Consider the following 23,000-nt stretch of genomic DNA (forward strand, 5'->3'; position numbering starts at 1 on the left):
AAGTTGTATGTTTTTTCTGAGAATAAAATAATACAATTCAATAGAACTAAATCAGACTGATCAATTAGAAATAAAATTGCTCACTGGTTAATCTGAAATTGCATTTATTAAGCATCTATCTATTTGTTATAGTTGTTAGCCTAAAGTAATGATTCACACACAACCAGTAGAAGATCTGTAATTAAAAAAAACATACTGATTCCATGCTTAATTGGATTAATTGATGTCCATAAAGCTGGTTCAGCTGGTTCCCCAAGTCAGTGTGTCTCTCAGTACTTTATTATTCTCCACTCTCTGTGCTTGCTGTTGTTGTTGGCTCCTTAAAAAGGGTGTGGTGCTGGCCCAGGAGGAAAATTGACTGATTAGCCAACCACACATGAGTCAGTATAAATATATAAAATTAGATGAGATATTAAATATATAAAATTATACTGATTCTTATCAGTTGCTGTATCAATACAGAGGAGGTTACAGACTAAACAAGGCTTAATTCTACAGTTAACTGGTGCTGTGTGTTCTTTAGTTGACTCTGCTATATAGTCCTTATTCCTTGGGTCTTCCATTCTCTTACTTTAAAAGTCTTTTACCATTCTGCATTAGAATGCAGTACCAAGGATGTCTTCTTCTTTGCTGGTGTATTGAGTATGCTGGTCCAATAATGGTGCAGGAATGAGATGCCTTTGATTCTTGTGACACATTGTTGGCAGTGGACTGCCCTTGATGGCGTGTGTCAGAGCGAGACTGTGGTGGACGAAAATGTGCCGATAACTTAATGTTTTTTGATAGGCTTATTTTTTAGCAAACCTACTCGTGTACAGGGGTGATGCACGTGTTCTCCTGAAAAGGTTTACAGGGCTCCATTAAGGGTATTGTGCTGTTCTTTGATCTTTTCTCTCTCAGTTTCTGTAGTTATTGCTGCACCTTGAAGAAAACATGGAAGTAGATATTCATTAGTTATGTGTATATTTTCTCATTTTTCCTTTATGAACTCAGCAGGGCTCATTTCCATTTATATTAAACAACTATGTCTCAATTCCATACTCCCTTTACCAGCAGAAACGGATGTCCAGAGCTTTAGCTAACATTGTCTATCATTTTTGTTGCACACAGACACGGCTCTTATGAATGTGCAGTGAATTGCTTCTTTTTTGTATTTGAAGACTTACAGTCCATTTCATGGTTATACAGTAAATATGTTTATTTCATACTTGAAGCAATCATTAACAATCTACAATCTTATTAGAAACCACTAACTCTGCTTTCTATTTGTCCTTCCGAATAAAGATCCTGAATATTATTTAAGTGTTTGTCTTATTAAAGCTAATAGTAATTGTTTTAACTAAAGATTTTGGATGTTTCACAATTAAAAAATAATTTAAAATTGAGAGTCTGAAAAGTTGGCAATTTGGTAGAACTGGTTTTACGGTTTCATTTAGGTTGTTCTTAGAGTCTTGTTTTGAGTAAATTAACTGAACGTTCTACTAAAAACAGTACGTTTGAGTATGGGATACCCCAATAGATGGACTAACGATGACCTGGTCACGAGGACGAGGCTAACAGAACCCCCCATCTAGGTGAAATAGCCAAGGAGTTGCTGCAAAGGTGGTATTTGGGTTGGAGGAGGAATGCAAAGCTACGAATGATGTGAAAGTGCATGTGTTGATGGATTCTTAGCCTTGAGAAGACCAAAGTCGGGCACAAGATTGGGTTTGTTCTCCTCCTGAACGTTAGTTTAAAACTCCATTAAGTGTGTGTGAATTGGGTGCAGATTTGTATGGGCCTAGCTTCAAATTTTTGTTTTGTCTTGAAGATGTTCAGGCTGAAGATTTAGGTAATCCGTTGACGTAGTGTCCAGTCTCTTAGTTTGGCACCACAATGCAATATCACAGTTCAGAGTAAAGATTCTGAATGCTATTATACCTGTATGACCTAAAGAGTTGGATGTTTAAAAAAAAAATCACAATAAATTAAAAATGTAAACATGGTTGGTATCCTTTGAACATCTGGTTCATTCTGTTAAAAAGAATTTCAGTTATGTTGATTACAAACATTGTCTGTATTGGTGAAGGCAGAGTGCTCCTGGCTGTGAGGAAGCTCTGGAGAGATTTGATTTCTAGTCTGCTACATGAAGCGAAGCCATTTTGTCAATAATAAATGAGACTTTTAAAATATTAACCGCTTGGCCTAATTTTATCATCTCCTCCGTAGTACCAGACCTTTCTTAAGACAACAAAGATACTTTTTTTTTGTTTGGGGATCTACTTGTTGGAATTCTGGTTAGGATTATGATATGGCTTTCTTGATTAGGAAAATTGTATGTGGAAGATTGTATGTGTCCTTTTAAGATTCTGTGGCAGTTCCTCTACAGTACACTGGCAATATTTATGGAGTTTTTATCATCTTGTTGTGTGAATTCACAGTTATTATATATATTATATATTTAGTAATACTCAGATCTAAATTCAGGTGCACTTATTGCAGACAATATAGAGTAAAGTGGAAAAATTGAAGTGGAACATTTTACCCTGTATTTGATCTGTATAGTATGGAGTGCAGCTCAACACAGAAACCAAAATATTATGTTTGTAGGTATGGTCTTTGACTAATGGGTGTAACAGTTAATAGTTAACTTAGCCTTATTTTGAATTATGAAACCTGTATCTGTTTGGACTAGAGAGAATTAGTATGAAAATGTTAAATAAAATAAGATTTAAAAGCTGAAATACTTCTGCAAATGTTGCATACCTATATAAAATAAAGCAATATTTATTTTCATTTGAATGTAGTTTGAGAAAATTAATTTGCATTTAAAAGCAGTTGGAAAATGTGGAGGAAAGGCACCAACTCTTACCCAGCAGGCAACAGGTAAATTATGATGGATGATAATCTCCTTCCAGCTGTCTTTAGTAGATTAGCTGTGATCTTAGACTGAGGTGCAATAGTGAGTTACACATCTGTAAGGATATGTATTTTGGACCACTCTGTTTGACCCATGAAAACTCTTCTGAAAAAATGAGCAAACATCTTCCTTAAACCCTGCAGTCACGTCCTGCTGGTCACTGCTCCTTTGCCAGCTTCACTCGCATCACAGGATGGTCTCTGTGTCCGAGCATATTGTACCAGTTTAGCAGAACTATCCATCTGCCTGGAGCATCCAGATTGAACTGCAGAGTTGTTTCAGCATAGCAATCTGACATGGTGTGATTAAGTGGTAATTTTAGTAAGTCACATTCTGTGCTGCCATGATTTAGATTTTTCAGTAGGGCAAGGCTTGAGTTTTGCAATGGGGAAGGCAGTCCCTTTGCATTGTGGACATGATTGGCCTTTTATGATAGTAGAAACATGATGTGTCTCTCAAAGAAAGCATTGGAAACTAGCTCTATTGAATTTCAAAAGAAATTCGCAACTGATTTTCTTGGGTGTACAGCAAAGCTATGGGTGAAGGAAAGACACTGAATGAATATCAAAGGTGAAATTTGTGATGAAGTGCTGTCCATTTCACATCTGTAATACTTGTGCAGCTTTGTACGGAATGTCTGTCCTTGAATCAGAACGGCACATTAGAGTGCATGTGATATTTCACAAAAGCAGATTTTAATGGCAGTAGTGTGATTTAATCCCTTATACTACAGGGACACGATCCCTTCAACACTTTTATTTAGTGTTGTATTGTTGAGTTACAGTTGCATGTATGAGAGAGAGAGAGAGAGATAGAGAGAGATAAAATATTACCTGGAGGGCTTGTGGCACTCAGCAGATTTATTAAGACATCAGGATCATCAAAATGAAACAGCCCATCATGTATTACCATGAGAATTTTAATCTTCCTTAGATGTTAGATCTGCCTCTTACTGGAAGGTCATAGTGAGGAATCAATGCACCCCCTCCCCCACTCCCCAGAAATAGAGATCTGGTTTCCACCTGTTTTGAGCTCTGCTGGCGTCAGGGGAACAGCACTGAAACCGATGCTTTTTCCACCTCCGGTTTCCCTTCCTTCAGAATCATCTCCTTCAGATACTTAAGATAGACATCTTGGTTTCCCATCCATTTTCACAAAGAGGTCGGAGAGATGTTTTTGTTTACAGGAAATGAGCTCCACTCCACACAATAAAATTGTAATGCAATGTTCTCCTAAATAAATTCAGTGAGGGATAACTCAGACAGTGTCTTCACAAAGGAGCTGTGAGAGCTGTCTTTGAATTGTCCTTGAAGTGCAGCTTGCAGGCAGTAGGAGGCCTAGTGATAAGGTGTTTATACATCATCTGGATGAAACGGAGGTTGGAGATAGACCTGGAACAATAGAAATGCACCCTTGAGAATTTAGGATGAATGTGCATATCAGTATACCCTGAAGTTATAAAATGACTCATTGGGCATTAATTGCTTCCTCTGGTGTATCTCAGAGTTCTGGAGTGAATTTGTAAAGGGCAGGAACGGGTTGATCTGCTGTGCCAATGAACATGTCTGTGACCTGCACAGCTGTGACCAATCTGGACCACATATTACCTCAAAAATCTGTTGAGCCCAATAGGATTAAGGTACACTTGCTTCACATGGACCAAACAGCCCATATAATTGTACCTTATTTTGTTTTTATTTGTATTGATTAGTATTTATTTCTTAGCAGTCACAAAATGTACACTACATAGTCAAGAAGCATAGTACAGAAAAAGCAAGAAAATATAAAACTTATATAAAAATGATGAAATACAGGGCATGATTCTAAAATGAATACATTTTCATGACATGAAAGATTGTATTAATCAGTTCAGGAAAAGTGTCCTCACCACATAATGAATTATGAGGAAACAAATATTTTATGCTTGTGGGAAAAACATAAAATTTGTATTGCATTACTTTACCTTTGAAAGACAATTTGGAATTAAATGTGATTTCACTGATCTGATCTGAAAGAAGCTGTATCTTACAACGATACAATGTATACCTGGCAAATCCAACATAAAAACTGGGTTTTTATTTTTAGTTTAGGCTGTTTATTTTTTAAATGATATTTACAAAGCAGCTACATAGGCAGGGACTGGCCACAAGGAAAGAATTACATCTTGCAGTAGGCGTTGGTTACCCTGGTAACGCATTTCTACAAAGCTTGCTCTGCTCATGCTGTGAAAATGATAGGATTTGGCTTCAGAATACAAAATCCAGGTTCGACAGTGAATTAAATCTATGCAGTATTGTAGTCACTGCATCACCGCTGGTAAGTTCAATTGAGGAGAGGATGAACTTTATATAATCAATTTAAAATTCATAATGACCGCAAGTTGAGGGTGCTTGCCTTCTGCAGCTTCGTACAGCGAACTCTACAGTCACAAGAGCAGCCCCTCTACTGTAACATCCATTTTGAAGACCATCTGAGAAGTATCCTTATTAGATTTTTGTGAAAGTGAAAGCTGACTGCAAATTCTTCAAAACAGTGCACATGTGCTGTTTAAGGCTCATAAATGTCGCGGTCTGACACCAGCCATGTGCAGCGCCCACAGTGTGGAGAGCAATGGGCCTGCTGGATTGTTATTTGTTCGCTTGGGTCTAGTGGGAGGCAGGTCTTTGTAGGAAAGGATGATGTCATAACATTTCTGGTACCAGTCCCTGGAGGCAGTCCACAGGGTGTCAATGGCTCATTGTCTGTGCTGTCTCCAATTGGAGCCAGAGCAAATTCTCTGTTTCTATGTACCTTGTGCTATAAATTGTCTGTGTGAGGGTTAATGACCTAATTCCCACAATGCGAAGAATGTCTCGGACTGGCCAAACCAACAAAGTACTTCATCCTTTATGTTAAAAGTGTTACAGGCAGACTAGTGAGCTAGTGGATGCTGAGAGATTAACTCAGTGGTGCAACTTACTTGGAAGGAATGCTGCCGTGCAGGCCAAGACACCATAGATACGATCTTCTGTGTCTCAGTGACTGAGTGACTGAGCTTGTGTAACATCAAAACACAGCTAGAAGCAGAAGTGGATCAATTCCACCAAACAGGTGGACCTCTGGTCTGGCGTGTGACAACCATTTTATAGCTGCAACTCATTGCCTAGCAGAAAACATGCAGAAATGTGGAATTAATTAACTAATTAAACTTCAGGGGGATTCTGAGCAGCCCAGATCGTGAAAACCTGAACTTTAATTCAGCCAGGACACCTGAGTTTGTACGACTTCTCTTTCAAATAGAAGATTTCTGCCACCTAACACTTCTCTTGTGACAGCAGCCTGACTTCCCCAAGATTGTGCATTATTGGTTATTGGCCAAAAAGTTACCCAAACAGTATTGAGTTCTGTATTGGAAATGATGCATTTAAATTGACTCTTCATTGCTTTTGATAGAACCCAACCCACCTGTTCCTTGTAGTGGAATTATTCTATTGAATGTGTGGTCAGTTGTTATTTCATGTTCTGTAGTGCAGCTGAGCATGACTGCCTTGCTTGAAGGTAGCTTTTGTGATCTATTTGTTGAGCATTGGTTTATGTACTTAAGCTTTTCTAATGTAACCTAATATTGCTGCGCACTGGAAACCATAAATGGGCTTAACATACAAAGCAAAAGCAATTGAGTGTACCCTTTTTGAATACACAATTGAAATGCAAGCGTCATATTGCTGTCATAGTCATAATGAAGTCTAGATAAAGGCTCCCCATGCCACGTCTGCTCCCCCCCGACGCAGATCTCAATCACTTTGTTTTGGGCCGAGTTCCAGCAGCCCATTGTGAAAGGGAATCATCACTGCATGGAAACCTGCTGACGCTTCCAGAATATCTACCCCTCTGTACTATTGCCCGGAGCAAATCACCCATAAGAGTCGGACCGATTTCACACTGGCCCTTCTCACTCAGACGCACCAACAGACCCAGACGCCAAAACTGACAGCAAAACCAGACCTGATTTAGGGGGATACTACTCTAACCTCTCAGGTGCCTTAGGCTAAATCTCTTTGTGAAGCTTAGGCAAACACAGAGAAGGCCTCGCTATCAGCAGCAAGCGATACCTGCCAGTGAGGAACAAACACTGTTAATCTATAGCTCTAGTTAATTGGGTTTAGCAATTTTAGATCTCAGGCTTGTGTCCAACCTCAACTAATATAGATGAGGAGAGGGAGGCTGTATAAAATATATTTACCTTTATTTCCTTATGTAATTAAAGTACTGATTATGATTAAATCTCTGCATGGGGGCCTGGTCTGCACTGTATACAGAGGGTAATGTGTGACGCATTCACAGCGCATATACAGGCAATTAAAATCTGGCCTGCTTTTAGAGCTCCATTCCCATTCCCAGCCACTGAAATAATTGCCTGTGCTCGGTAATCTATTTTTTATGGCAGCTGCAATGATTCATGCTTGAACTGCAGCAATATAGAGGGAGAGATGCAGTTTACGCTGGGGACCTGATAAGATTTTCCATGGGAATATTTAACGTCATGCCTGTCGATTATGGAAAGCAGGTGCTGATGGAGGAGATGTCACCACGCAGACTGTGAAGCCACATCCCTGATTGGAGAGCCCAACTGGGATTATAATCACACCTGGCTGTCAGGTGTGATTGCAATCACTTGGACTAGCTCCCACACAGTGTGCCTCATAGAAACAGAAACAAAAATCCCCCACCTTCAGTGAAGTTTAGGCAGTGGATCTTCTCCCCTGAAGTCACCATAGACTCTATGTGAAACATCCCTGCAGACACAAATCTTAGTACAGTCTAGACTCTATTGCCTGCATGAATTTGTTTTTCTGTGTGGTTTGCCATTTTCACGATTCCCTTATACCAGCTTGGAAACTTTGGTTGATGACTTGTAGAAATTGATTTCACAACAATGCCAACATTTGGTTGGGAGACTTTACCAGGCTGTGCCATTCCTTGGACTGTTATAAACAAATGCAGAGCAGGGTAGATACAGTTGGCTGGAGACAACCAGGCATTTATTCCAGTCAGTTTTATATTTAAGAGAGCCATTTGGTCAAGGACACTGAAGAGCAGGAGACATGCAGTTTCAACATGGAGTGAAGCTGTGATTCTTAGACACACTAAGGAGTGTGAAAGCTAACCCCCCTGCGCCTCTCAACATTAACAATTCAGCACTGCCTTTAAAATGGTAGCCTGGGAGGTCTTGCTGAACCAGGTGTGAGTTGGCCATCAAATTGCAAGAGTAGGCCACGTCTCTTACAAATATATATATATATAGCAGTTAGCAAATTAAGTCATATATTGCATGTTTTTGTTAATCAACTGATTTCACTAGATGAAAAAAAATAGACAATTGTATGTATGAGGAAACTTTATAATCTTTATATATATTCCATAAGACCATAAAAAAGCACAAGACCCAAAGAGCCTTTCTGATATGTCGATATTGTTGTCATTGATGAGATCTGAGAATACGTTTCTTTGTGTGTGTCTTTGACCTTAGACTGGTAGACTGGTTGATTTGTCAGTGAGGTATTCTGAGCATGTGTCTTGCTGCTCACTGTTTTGTGTGTTTTTCTCAATGAAGTAACACTTTGAGTAGCTGGATTGGTTGTAGAGCTGTAGGCTGAATTCCTAAATAAAGAACTGAAAATAACTTTAACAAGGTGAAGGGTCACAGTCCATTCAGCCTCTCGTGTTTGTCCAGGCTTTTCAGTCTTACTGGCTTGTCATCGTTCAATCTTGAGAGACCACGATCATCTTCGTCTGGTGTCTGGCTTTTGATGTGCATATCACAGATTGCACAGGTAATCAATAAAGCAAGCACTATACCTGACTGTAATTCATCGTCATACACAAGAGGGGCTTTTATGAAAGCTGGGAGTTATATGTGTGTTGATCAATGCTGAAGTAAAGGGTTTCTAATTTCTAAATAACACATCTCAAAGAGACCATTAGTCACTCTTCGTTTATTAGAAGAGAGACCAATCAATTCCAGAAAAACAGGCTATTTGAAAGCTATTTCTGAAGTCCCTGTTTTGCAGTTCATATGTAGCTGCCTAAAATTATTTTTTTTATAAAGCGTGACAAAACATTGAATGCAGTGCAGTGTAATTTTCTTTTCCTTCTCATTGATTCCTGGAGTTCTAGGTTACTGACTGAATTAATGAACTTTTCTGTTTGACATTCAGATTTACTTGTGCTGAGGAAGGTGCCCTCTGATAACTATATAATACCACTGATAACACAGAAATAATCTGTATTTTCAAAGCTTTTTTCGATCTAAACTGCAGTGTCACACTGTTAAATAAAACAGTGTCAAGGGACCTAAACATACATTAATTCTCTATGTTACATTTGTGGCCAGATTGACAATATGTCATTCTCAACAACTAGGGATATGTGACTCATACTTAGAATTGTGCCCTCATTTACAATCCTGTTATTTATTTATTTATTTATTTGTTATTTTTGAATGGAGATTTAAGCCCTTATGAATCTGGAACAATTTAAATAGGGCAGAGTGTGGTGTCTGGATTAAGGCTGATTGTGACACAGAAATGAGTAGAATATGATAGCTGTCAGCATCTGTCAGATGTCGTTTTTAGGTAAGCACACAAAGATTTATGGAAGATTACTTTTGTTTTACGAGTGGATACTGACCACCATCCACTTCAGTAGTGAGAGATTGTAGGATACTTTCCTTTCTGATGAAAGAACCATTAGAACACAACAGATAATGTTACATCTGTATAAAATATTACATAAAAACTATTTTACAGTGCTTTCTATCACATATTTGGATAGAATGTAATAATAGGACTTTTTTATAGGTAGGCAGAGTGTGTAATATTCAGTTTTTTGATTGCTTTAATTTCTACTTTGTTGACTACTCTATAATTGGTGTCCCATGTATTTCTCTCCAGGTTATTTTTTAACAATGCAGAGTAATTGTTCTGCCATGAAACAGGTTCTGAAAAGGCTTCTCAAAGCCAACCGAGAGTATTCAGGGCAGCAAAGTGTTTTAAAAGAATCGTCGAAAAAGGTCAATTGATTTCAACAAACATTTTTAAATCTGAACAAGAGACTGACAATTAAATTAATCAGTGTAAGACCTTTTAGTATGATCTCCTCAACGGACTTCTTAGCTTTGAGACTCGCTAATTTGCATAAACAGCAATGGAGAATTACTCAGGGTACATATAAAGTCATGTCATTAAAGAAAGAAAATGACAGAACCTGCATAGAAATGGCAGACAAAAGTATGCACACTAATTAATAATGATCTAAGAATTTTAACATGATTTTGTTCACTGTTTTGCATGCTTAAAAAAATGCAATGCATAGGTATTGTATGCAAGCATTCCTTTGGATCATGTGCAATACAGTTAGTCTTTCAGGAGCTAATCAGTACATTGCTTCTGGACATGTCCAGTAGGTGCTCTTGAAGAGATGACTCAATGATGACATGCTCCATTATAGTCAGCATTTACCAGACAGCACATGCACACACTGCGGGGCAGCCTGAGGTCATGAAATTGATTGATAATAGTGCATATTGTGTAACAAATGAATCTGCTTATTCTATACTATATGCCTCTCAGTTTTCGGTGACAAAGAAAGTTGTGTGCAGTTCTAAAATCTCCATACCTGACTTAAACGATATTACCAAACACTGCCACATTGATTTGAAGTTGGACACACAATTCAATTTAATTCAATTGGACACACAACATTACAATTTTGGAAAAGACAACTGAATAACTAACTACATAGTTACTAGCATAGACTAAAGTAGCATAGCAAAGTGTATCCGTATTTATTGCAGTCAAATCATTGGACTGAACACTAATGGACATTAATAAGTAATCACAACAGTCAGACACATAAGAGTAAATCATTTCCCCTAATTTGCCTTGAACAAATATCTAATAAATAACGAACAAATAAATAAACACTACTAATAGTACTACTGCTATTATTATTATTATTATTATTATTATTATTATTATTATTATTTATCTTCCTATCAAACAGTAGTGGAGGTCTGCTGAATGTCATCTGGAAGAACACGCAGCATAGTACACGTCTAGTATTGAAACTCGGTTCAGTCAGGACTTCATAGAGTCGCTCACGGATCTATATAGGTCACCTCTGTGATACGTTAAAAAAAAACAAGTCGTTCAGAATCCCCCATTACTATTCTGCCTCTTCCCTAGGGCGTTCCAGGCATTGATTGGGCTTTATAACCTGTATTTCAGTCCTCCAGTAAAGAGAGGTCGATTAAGCCCCTTATGAACCCTTTAAGTTAAACTGCCACTTATAGTACAATCATCTTATTGCATTACTTATCTCAATAAGTCTTCTTTTTTTACTACAAATTCTGTGCATTTACACTCCATAGTATTACAATGCATCAATACATTAAAATGTTCACCAGGAAGAAGAATACAGTTTGTAAACAGAATAGTTTTGCTACTGTATTATTTTTAAGAAATCAAGAAATGCTGAAATTAGAAAATCAATGCAGTAATATATTTTAGTTTGTAAAGTATATAAACATATTGTAATGCAATACAAATAAATGGTTGTTCTCAAGGACCATGCAAGTATCACCATTTATTTGAAAGGAAACATCCAGTGCTTATGTTTGGCCCCTGAATTTAAGCATTGTAACCCAGTTCTCTTAAATAGATAGAGGCTGCTGTGAGAAAACTTGCCCATATGCAGAAACCATCCACAGAAACAGTAACAATATATATGAGTTATAAAATCGCTGGCTTTACAATTTTTTTATCAATTCCCTTTAATGCGAGGTGCCGTGTCTTGGGAAATACGTAACAAAATAGATTACCCTCTTGTAGATACACCAACTAAAGGGAGACAGCATCTCCTGTCATCAAGGATCATTAAATAAACCAAGAATATTTCAACATCTATGACTATGGATTGTGCACAGATGGGAGATGCTGTCTACTTTTCCCTTTAGTTGGTCTGTCCACAGAGGGTAATCTATTTTCTTACACACACACATATATATATATATATATATATATATATATATATATATTGTGTTTTGTGTTAAATTGGGAAACGTGTTCTTTCAGCCTTAATTAAAAATATTAAATAAACATTATTCTGAGCAATATTTTGTATATATATATTTATTAAACTTCTGTTATGAGTTATGAGCAACCATTACATTTTTCTGGCGACCATAAAATCTAAAATCTGACTGCTAAATCTGAAATCTTAGTTAAAGCAGTGATCTGGTTATTTTTTCCACGGGCAGCATGTTTTTTTGTGATAATTTACAGTTGACAATAAAATATCTTCTTCAGCTACCTTTAGAAAGCAGTGTTTTTACCCAAGCGAACAGCTTTGCAATGAAAAAGGCCGAACATGTTTTTATCTTCCTGCACTCCCATCTATAAATAACATTTTACCCTGTGGCCTTTTCGTGATATTACAAAGATGATGAAGAGACACCTTCCCTTGCCAAGCAAACATTTGGTATATATTAAATGTCCTCTTGCACACAAAGACATATTAATGGTTTCCAGCAAAACAATCAAAAATCATCCTCGTCTGCAATAAAATTTACAGGACACCCTGTGAAGGTTATTAGACACATTTCATTTAGTTAATTAACATTTCTTGTTACCAACCAAATGTCGCTTATTCTCATATGGATTCAAAAAATAAATATGAAAGATACAATAAGCTTTTTATGGACAAAGTACATAAAAATACCGGCAGGGTGGCAACCCTATATGTATTTTACATGACACTAAAATTGCGTATTTATTGTCAATAAAAATACGATAGCAGAGCATGCTTTTTTCTAGTCTGCATATCAACACAACCAATGTGTGTTTTTTGAAGTGCCTGCTGACCTGAAGATCATGAGCTCTGAATCTCCCAATGTCTCATAAACATTACCGACAGCGCATTACACTTCATTACTCTTTCTCTCATATGCAGTTATGTTGCACCCCCCCATCCCCCTTACTACACACACAGCTTTGCCTGTGGGTAAATCAGGGCCCTAGGGAGGCTGAGTAATAATGCACATGTGAGAGAAAGATTACACTGCTCGATCTGTGCATTGCTGGGAGGGCACAAACATAGTGGAAAAGACACAGAAACATCATCTTGATGAACACACAACCCTGCAATTAGCTTATAAATACAGTACAATACTGAAAGTATCCACACCATTCATATGAAACAACAATACTTGGCGTTTCTTAACATGAATACATAGAGTTAATTAAGCTATACTTATTTGTTAATTCTGTATTTTTATCCAGACCTTTTTCCCAAGCCATGCTATGTTTGTAACGATTTAACTGAATTCATCTATGTAAAATGTATTTAATTAAGTTTCATGTGTGCTGTCCTATAAAACACAGATGCAAAGGGAAACACATTTTCCTATCCCCATCCCTGATTAGATGTTTTATCTGTCAGCACAGTGTGTATTCAATTGAATCATTAGTGATGACCAAGTTCCATTCCAAGCTGAGAGCTCAGTTTATAACTGGTGTTTGTGAGGGGTTTGGAAGCTAGTGCTGAAATGGCATTTAAAAAATACTGTGGGACATTGAGGGGGAGTAATTAATTCATGGACAGCTTTGAAAAGACCCTAAAACAGAATAAAAAGTGTAAAAGGAAGCAGTATGGCTTTTTAACAGAACGTAAGGAGATTTAATTAGAATGCAGGACATGTTTGGTGTAAAGCGTTGCTGGTAATCCATGTATTGCAATGGTTGGTGTTTTTAAAAGTTTATTCACAGAGAAAGCATCTGAATTGCAAATTTCTCAGTGAGGGGGAGAGATGACTCAAGTAATGCACACTTTAGGATGAAGGTGATAAAGGAAACCAAACAGAAAGATATCCCATGCTAATTATGATATGTATATATGTATGCAGTCTGTTCAATAATATAATATATTTGAAAGAGTTAGATTATTTGTTGCTTCCTTGTTTTATTCATTGATCACGATACATTTAATAACTTTAATCTATCTCTCATTCGCTCAGGCAAAACTCTCTATCAGCTTTCCAGCTGGCCATACGTGCTCGTCCATCATTTTCATCTGTGAGGTGCTCAGACTTTCTGCAGCTCATCAAACTAATCTAAATGAATGTGAAGAGACATTAAACAAACTAATTTCCTCCCAGTGAATTCATTTTCCAAAATATACATCATCAGGTGAAGCATTATCTGACCTGCTCTTCTCTCTGACTATCTGTTTATGACATATTCTAGACAGTCGACTGAGAGCTAGGAGCTGTTTCCTCTTGAGCTCATACACAGTTACTTGATATTGATGTTTTGCTGCCTCTGCTACAGTCTGAAGAGGGCTGCTTTAGTCAAGGGGAGGGGAATTAGAGTGTGGTAGTACAGTCATAAAATGCTTCTTATTATACTTGACCTGTTTAAGACTTTATTCAAAGTATTTAAAAGTTTAAGCCTGAATAATGTCCACCAAGCAATTATAATTGCTGTTGATATGAAAAATTAGAACATCGTCTGTCATTGCAATCAGCATCATGTAAGAGTATAGCTCTTCAGTTATTATTCACTTCTCACTTGCTATCTTCACTCTGTTAATGAGTTTTTCCTCCAGGGTGTTAGCTGTGAGACTGCATGAGATCTGGTCAACTGTTCCATCTCACTGTATCTTTATTTTGAAAAATCCATTTAAACACAGGAAGGTGTAGCAAGATCATAGTAAAACTGTGGTGAGGGACTTCAGTCACAAGTTTGCTTTATTTGTATTATTCATTTAAGAACATAAGAACATTTACAAAGGAGAGCAGGCCATTCGCCCCATTGTGCTCGTTTGGTGTCCATTAATAACTTAGTGATCCAAGGATCCTATCCAGTCTATTTTTAAATGTTCCCAAATTTTCAGCTTCAGCCACATTGCGGGGGAGTTTGTTCCAGATTATGACAACTCTTATGTGTGAAGAAGTGTCACCTGTTTTCCGTCTTGAATGCCTTGAAGCCCAATTTCCATTTGTGTCCCCGGGTCCGTGTGTCCCTGCTGATCTTTCATGATTTAATGATTTTGAAGACTTGAATCCCCACTTGAAGTCCCCACGTAGTCTCCTCTGTTCCAGGGTGAAAAGGTTCAGTTCCTCAGTCTCTCAGTAGGACATTCCCTTCAGACCTGGAATAAGTCTGGTTGCTCTCCTCTGAACTGCCTCTAGAGCAGCGATATCTTTCTTGAAGTGTGGAGCCCAGAACTTTCCACAGTATCCAGACGAGGTCTAACTAGTGCATTGTACAGTCTGAACATCACTGCCCTTGTTTTAAATTCTACACTTTTGACAATAGACCCTAGCATTGTTTGCCTTTTTTATTGCTTCCCCACATTGTTTGGATGGAGAAAGCGAGGAGTCCACATAGACTCCTAGGTCTTTCTCATGTGTTACTTCATCTAGTTCTATTCCTCCCATAGTGTAATTATAGTGGACATTTTTGTTACCTGCATGTAATACCTTGCACTTGTCCACATTGAATTTCATCTGCCAGGTGTCGGCCCACAACTGCCTATTATCTAAGTCCCTTTGAATATCCTGTGCTGCTGAGATTGTATCTGCTGAGCCACCTATTTTAGTATCATCTGTAGATTTGACAAGTTTGCTAACTATCACAGAGTCCAGATCATTAATATAGATTAGAAAAAGCAAAGGCCCTAATACTGATCCTTGTGGAACTCCACTAACAATCTTAGAAGCAATTCCTCTAATCGACACCCTCTGTTTCCTATACATCAACCTTTCATAATTAATCTACTTACATTAGCTACAATGCCTACAGCTTCCAATTTGAGCATCAGGTTTTGGTGTGGAACCTTATTATAAGCTTTTTTTAAATCTAAGTATATCATATCATATGCTTTCAAGTGATCTACTGCTGCAGTTGCATGTTCAAAGAACTCTAATAGATTTGTAAGATGTTTATATCAAGTAGTCAAGTTAAGATAATTTTGGTTGGATTTATTTAGACCTCTTCTCTGAGAGGAGGGCTTTACAGGTTGAGTATCACAGAAGCCTAATTTTAGATTTATCTATTTAAAGATAGAGGTGATTCTTTCTGGAAAGGAAATATCAACCAAAATGAATGGCTTCTTGATTTATTTATTTTATAGATTTCTGTTGCTGGGTAAAGCTGTATTTAGAAGCCTTGTTGTATACTCATTAGTCATGAGTCATGGTATTGCATTCCCAGTGAAAAATTGATTCTTAAACTAAATGGACAAATCCCATACCTATTTCTTCTATATGCAATACACAGGTAAAGGTAGCTAGTTTGTTCTGATGATTTTATTTATATCATGGTAATCTGTTGCCTAGGTGAAAAATCCATTGAGACTTTAACCTCATTTTAAAAAGTGGGACAAAAATTATAGGGTAAATCACACATTTCTTGGTCAGATTATAGAATCAAATTGAAACAGATTAAGGATTATTATAGAACATAGTAATTGTATTCACAGTATATTAATGTACTGGCATACATAAAAAAACTCAAAGATAAAAAATAACTGCTATGAACTATATTCCATAGTATTAGGGTTCTAAAGCAGTTTGAATCTCTTGTTAACAGTTATTGGTTACTTTGATATCTGTAGACCATTACCTATCATGACCTGAAGAGTTTGAATTATGGCTGCTCTGAAATGCCTGATGATGAGTTGCTTTTAAGGCAGCGAAAAGCTCAGGACTTGTCATCAGTCATCAATTTATGCCATTGTCTGTAAAAACCAAGTATGTATTGCTGCCTAAAAAAGGACTGAGAAGCATCAGTGATTGACAAGCATTTCCTCTAAAGTGATTGGCACATACATTTCTTTTGACAGTTACTCCTCCCACATCTCCAGGTCTGCAGCTATACAGTGAGGGAAATAAGTATTTGATCCCCTGCTGATTTTATACGTTTGCCCACTGACAAAGAAATGATCAGTCTATAATTTTAATGGTAGGTGAGCGACAGAATAACAACAAAATAATCCAGAAAAACGCATTTAAAAAAAGTTATAAATTGATTTGCATGTTAAGGAGGGAAATAAGTATTTGATCCCCTATCAATCACCAAGATTTCTGGCTCCCAGGTGTCTAACAACAACAGTAACAGTAACAAGCTGAGATTAGGAGCACTCTCTTAAAGGGAATGCTCCTAATCTCAGCTTGTTACCTGTATAAAAGACACCTGTCCACAGAAGCAATCAATCAATCAATCAGATTCCAAACTCTCCACCATGGCCAAGACCAAAGAGCTGTCCAAGGATGTCAGGGACAAGACTGTAGACCTACACAAGGCTGGAATGGGCTACAAGACCATCGCCAAGCAGCTTGGTGAGAAGGTGACAACAGTAGGTGCGATTATTCGCAAATGGAATAAACACAAAATAACTGTCAGTCTCCCTCGGTCTGGGGCTCCATGCAAGATCTCACCTCGTGGAGTTTCAATGATCATGAGAACGGTGAGGAATCAGCCCAGAACTACACAGGAGGATCTTGTTAATGATCTCAAGGCAGCTGGGACCATAGTCACCAAGAAAACAATTGGTAACACACTACGCTGTGAAGGACTGAAATCCTGCAGCGCCCGCAAGGTCCCCCTGCTCAAGAAAGCACATGTACAGGCCCGTCTGAAGTTTGCCAATGAACATCTGAATGATTCAGAGGAGAACTGGGTGAAAGTGTTGTGGTCAGATGAGACCAAAATCGAGCTCTTTGGCATCAACTCAACTCGCCGTGTTTGGAGGAGGAAGAATGCTGCCTATGACCCCAAGAACACCATCCCCACCGTCAAACATGGAGGTGGAAACATTATGCTTTGGGGGTGTTTTTCTGCTAAGGGGACAGGACAACTGCACCGCATCAAAGGGACGATGGACGGGGCCATGTACCATCAAATCTTGGGTGAGAACCTCCTTCCCTCAGCCAGGGCCTTGAAAATGGGTTGTGGATCGGTATTCCAGCATGACAATGACCCAAAACACACAGCCAAGGCAACAAAGGAGTGGCTCAAGAAGAAGCACATTAAGGTCCTGGAGTGGCCTAGCCAGTCTCAAGACCTTAAGCCCATAGAAAATCTGTGGAGGGAGCTGAAGGTTCGAGTTGCCAAACGTCAGCCTCGAAACCTTAATGACTTGGAGAGGATCTGCAAAGAGGAGTGGGACAAAATCCCTCCTGAGATGTGTGCAAACCTGGTGGCCAACTACAAGAAACGTCTGACCTCTGTGATTGCCAACAAGGGTTTTGCCACCAAGTACTAAGTCGAAGGGGTCAAATACTTATTTCCCTCATTAACATGCAAATGAATTTATAACTTTTTTAAATGAGTTTTTCTGGATTTTTTTTGTTATTCTGTCTCTCACTGTTAAAATACACCTACCATTAAAATTATAGACTGATCATTTCTTTGTTAGTGGGCAAACGTACAAAATCAGCAGGGGATCAAATACTTTTTCCCTCACTGTACCCTACTCATAAAAACTGTTTTAGCCTTGTTTTCATCCAGCAGAAGTGGAATATAGAACCTGCTAGGAAATATACACCTGATAATTAGTTGTCTTATAGACTACATGCTTTAGAAATGTGACTGCAGATAAACAGGCATAGCACATAACATTTTACATTTAACATAACACTTTAGTTGCTGATATATATATATTTTTTTAATTACGTTACTTGTGATTTAGCAGACGCTCTTATCCAGGGCGACTTACATTTGTACTCATTTATACAGCTCAAGGATACAACAGCACAACCCACCTGGGATTTGAACCCACAACCTTCCCATTATGAGTCCAGAGCAGAAGCAGAGCAACTTAATTGCAGAAGTTGGCTTCAGTTTATCCCTGGGGAACAGTGTTTATCTCATTGCCAGTTCATATGTACTTCTAAGATCTATTAAGGTGAAGTGAAGGAAAGGCACTAACTAACTTATTTATACTTTTTACATTTTTCTATATTATTTCTTGCTCTTTGTGTTTCCAAGAGTGAGAGAGCTGCTTGAGCTGTTTGCTGGCTCTCCATTCCTGAATTTATAGCAGATTTTTCTGTATTAATTGCAACGGAATGTTTGTTATGTCTCTTTAGAATTTGTCTTGCATTTACAACTGGAAGTGAATTTGTTTCAAACCACTGTTTCTTTAAATGTTTCCTTCACCTCAGTCTTGTTTATAGATAATCTTTTTAGTTTTTAAGCTACAGGACAGAGTAGATTTCTATGTTTGGTATATATTGTAAACCTTTCCTGTCCCTTGTCTTTCAGCTATTATCAACCCCAAGCAACCCAAAGAGAATAAAAGCTTCAACTTCGATTACTCCTACTGGTCCCACACCTCTGTGAGTACTCTGATGTGTTAACTGAATTTTATGTTATAACAGTGGGCATTTGATAATGAATTCCTTTTTGTCATACACACCGACTCTGTGGTGCTTGGCTGTCTGTGAATGTTGTCAGATGACCCTCTTGTACAGTGGGGAGTCTTAAACAAAAGCGGTTCAGTCTCAGACACAATGAAGTCTAATGAGGTCTGTGCTGTTCCTGCAGCCGGAAGACATCAACTATGCCTCGCAGGTGCAGGTGTACAGAGACATCGGGGAGGAGATGCTGCATCACGCCTTCGAGGGCTATAACGTCTGCATCTTTGCATATGGCCAGACAGGCGCCGGCAAGTCCTACACCATGATGGGCAAACAGGAAAAGGACCAGATGGGCATCATACCACTGGTACGGGTGACACCTCTATTCAAATGCTGTATAGTATAGTATAGACAAAATACTTTGTGGAATATATAGACCCACTACACTGTGTAATATATAACCCCACTACACTGTGCAATATAAAACCCCACTACACTGTGTAATATGTACACCTGATGCTCTGTTCAGTATATCAACATGTTTCTGGGAAAAGGTGCCATCTGCCGATGAATAAATGACATTACATTATAGATGTATGGAATGTCCCACTTCCAAAATACTGCAAAACATTTCTAGTCCTACAGTATATTTAAATATATATATACAGGTCTGGAAAAAATTAAGAGACCACTGCAAATTTTTCTTAAATCAGCATCTCACATGTATGGCAGCCATTCCATTCATATTTGTATTTGGAATTTGGGAGAAATGTTGTCAGTAGTTTATAGAATAAAACAAAAATGTTAATTTTACCCAAACACATACCTATAAACAGAAAAACCAGAGCAACTGATCATTTTGTAGTGGTCTCTTAATTGTTTTCAGAGCTGTATATTGAAGGCAATCATTAATAACTGTCTATACTATGTCTGATGTGATCATATTTTATTACAGACCATATTAAATGCCAGATTTCTTTGGCCAGTGCTAGGGTTTTTTGTTTCTGTTTCGTCTCTTAGACGGTAGGTTTAAGCCCTTTAGAAATACAGGGCCTTTTCACACTAACCCACTTTGTTGTCTTTGTAACAGCTGTGTGAAGACCTCTTCTCCAGGATCAACGACAGCAATAATGATAACGGCATGTCCTACTCTGTAGAGGTGAGTGCAACTCTCCTTGTGGGCTTCTTTTTAATACCACATGATGAAATTCAGGTTTTGTGAAAGAAACCACACACATACATAGAATATCACTGCGTTTAGCACATACATTACTATATCCATCATTGAATATAAAGACACAACTGTGTGTTAATGTGTGCTGTGTGTCAGTTCAATTGACTCCTGTCTTCCTCTGTATCAGCTTGAGTACAATGCTCGGTTAGAGTGCTATGTAAGCTTGCACTAAAAAATCGATTGCCTGTAATGTCCTGCAGCCCACCATTAGACACTAGCTCATGTGTACTCTTCAGGTGAGCTACATGGAGATCTACTGTGAGCGGGTGCGTGACTTGCTGAACCCCAAAAACAAAGGCAACCTGCGTGTCCGAGAGCACCCGCTGATGGGACCTTATGTGGAGGACCTGTCCAAGCTGGCTGTCACCTCCTACAATGACATCCAGGACCTGATGGACTCTGGAAACAAGGCCAGGTAACGGATGACAGTCCTAATCTTTACTGTGCAGTTTTCTTTACTGCAGCCCCCTCTTGGCTAAACTACTAATGCGTTGCATATTTCTTGTCATTTAATATGCTCTCAAATGGGATAAAAATAGAATATTTGTTTAATGACTGACTCATGACATTCATCTCATTAAATACAAAACCACTGCAAAGTTAACTTGTTTCTGTAATGTGTCATTGATGAAGTGGCTAACTCAGAGAAAGCAATGTACTTTTAAAGGACAAGGAAGGTATTACAGTAATGAGTGACCTAATTAAACAGTGACTAATGCTTTTAGTCAGAGAGAATTGCAAATTAAACAGCAACATTCTACCCATTCTGTTTTTAATGATTTCTAAAAGGTAGTTTGCATTCTCCCAATCAGTGAGGGTTTCAGAGTGACAGAAGGCAAAGTGACCACTCCAGACTGTGGCTCTGCCTCTGCATATTACATATAAATAGTTCATATTTTTACTTACAATTAACTTTATTGGGTATTGAATTCAGAGTTTATTATACAGAGTGTTTATTATAACTGCTTTGCCCCATGATTTGGAATGCAGAACTTATTAAAGCACAGTGCTGAGGCATCATATGCACACGAACAAAGACGATCGGAGGCAGTTAAGCATCCTCTGATATCACTGCCTAGGCAGGAAGTGTTTTCGTACACTCTGCTGCAATATTGAGCCCGGGAGGATTGTATTCAGCAGTTTCCCTTTTTCTGTTCTTCTGCTCAATCAGAGTCACTGTAGAGCAATGAAAAAAAAACAGCTTTAGCCAGTTTCCTCTGTAAATGTTGAGATGACGGCATTTTGTGCTCCTTAATGGTTTCTGCTACTGGGCTTGCCTGTTTGTACAAGAAACAATGATGGATAAGCATTCAACACCATCACAGGGTGTGCCACTGAAACTCAGGGGCCCGTAGCAGACCACTATAGAGTTCCTGGTCTTGATTTTCTGTCCGTGACATCTTCCTGATAAGAGCTGTCCATGTCTGACGTCTCTCTTCAGGACTGTCGCTGCCACCAACATGAATGAGACCAGCAGCCGATCCCACGCAGTCTTCAACATCATCTTCACTCAGAAGAGACGTGACGCAGATACTGACAACACCTCGGAGAAGGTAAGACAGCAGTGAGGTCAACTGGATTTTTAAAAACTGAATACTGTTAAATAACTCTTTACATTGAAAAGACGGAGGGAATGAAGAATTCCTACCACAATAAAACACAGTGCTTCTTACTCACATCAGCCACTGTGCAGTGATGAATCTCCCAGGAGACAAAGCCTGCCAGCCAGCACATCATCCTGACAGCTGATCAGCCGAGCCTGAAGATCCCTGTCAGTTCTCCTTTGGGGAATCTAGTTTTTCTTATTTATTTTTTCCTCTGCTGGAAATTTCCATTTAGCGGTTTTCCGAGATATTTTCAGTTTATTTTTATCTAGTTGTATAGATAGAGAACCACAGCGATGTTACAAATTGGTAATTTGGCACAAGTTACTGTGGCCTCAGGTGTAGTTTGTAGTTAATTTAGAAGATGGTTTGTCAAGCTTGAACAAATTCTAGGCCAACGACACGGCCTTCATGCAGGGGCTTGATTACAGTCTTAACAGTTTGAAGATGCAATTTAACCCAATGACATATTATAACAGATCACTAATTAACTCAGAAAAAAATGTTTAATTCCCAAGTCAAAAAACTGGACTATATGGCATCTCTGTGGGAATTTAAAAAACATCCTTGGTGTAGGTCTATACTTATATGAAAATCTCATATCTGTGCTCGTTTCAATTGTGCATTTCATCTTGGTTTGTGTGGATCGATCTGTCAATTCACGAGAAAGCATCACACAGGCATTATTTATTGGGTACGGTTGGCAGGACTTTTCTTTGTGAACATGCCATTATATGCCTTCCTCCCATCGGCCGCTGCAATTGAGTTCAAGAGTTCACTTTTACCTTGGCATGTGGCCATGGCAGCTCTTTTGCTCATAATGGCGACCCCACACAGCCGGTTGATCTACTAATGAATGTT

General features: G+C 38.3%; 1 protein-coding gene across 8 annotated transcripts in view; it reads left to right on the top strand.

Moving 5' to 3' along the window:
- kif1aa (kinesin family member 1Aa) overlaps positions 1–23,000 on the top strand; it is a 75,752-nt gene that overhangs the window by 4,683 nt on the left and 48,069 nt on the right. For all 8 annotated transcript variants that reach the window (XM_066709146.1, XM_066709138.1, XM_066709139.1 and 5 more), the window contains exons 3-7: positions 19,207–19,280; positions 19,489–19,668; positions 20,392–20,460; positions 20,772–20,950; positions 21,977–22,088. In XM_066709146.1, the coding sequence (XP_066565243.1) occupies positions 19,207–19,280; positions 19,489–19,668; positions 20,392–20,460; positions 20,772–20,950; positions 21,977–22,088 (614 nt within the window). The remainder of the gene's footprint in view (positions 1–19,206; positions 19,281–19,488; positions 19,669–20,391; positions 20,461–20,771; positions 20,951–21,976; positions 22,089–23,000) is intronic.

Source organism: Amia ocellicauda, chromosome 7 (assembly GCF_036373705.1).
Source record: "Amia ocellicauda isolate fAmiCal2 chromosome 7, fAmiCal2.hap1, whole genome shotgun sequence".
Classification (NCBI taxonomy): Eukaryota; Metazoa; Chordata; class Actinopteri; order Amiiformes; family Amiidae; genus Amia; species Amia ocellicauda.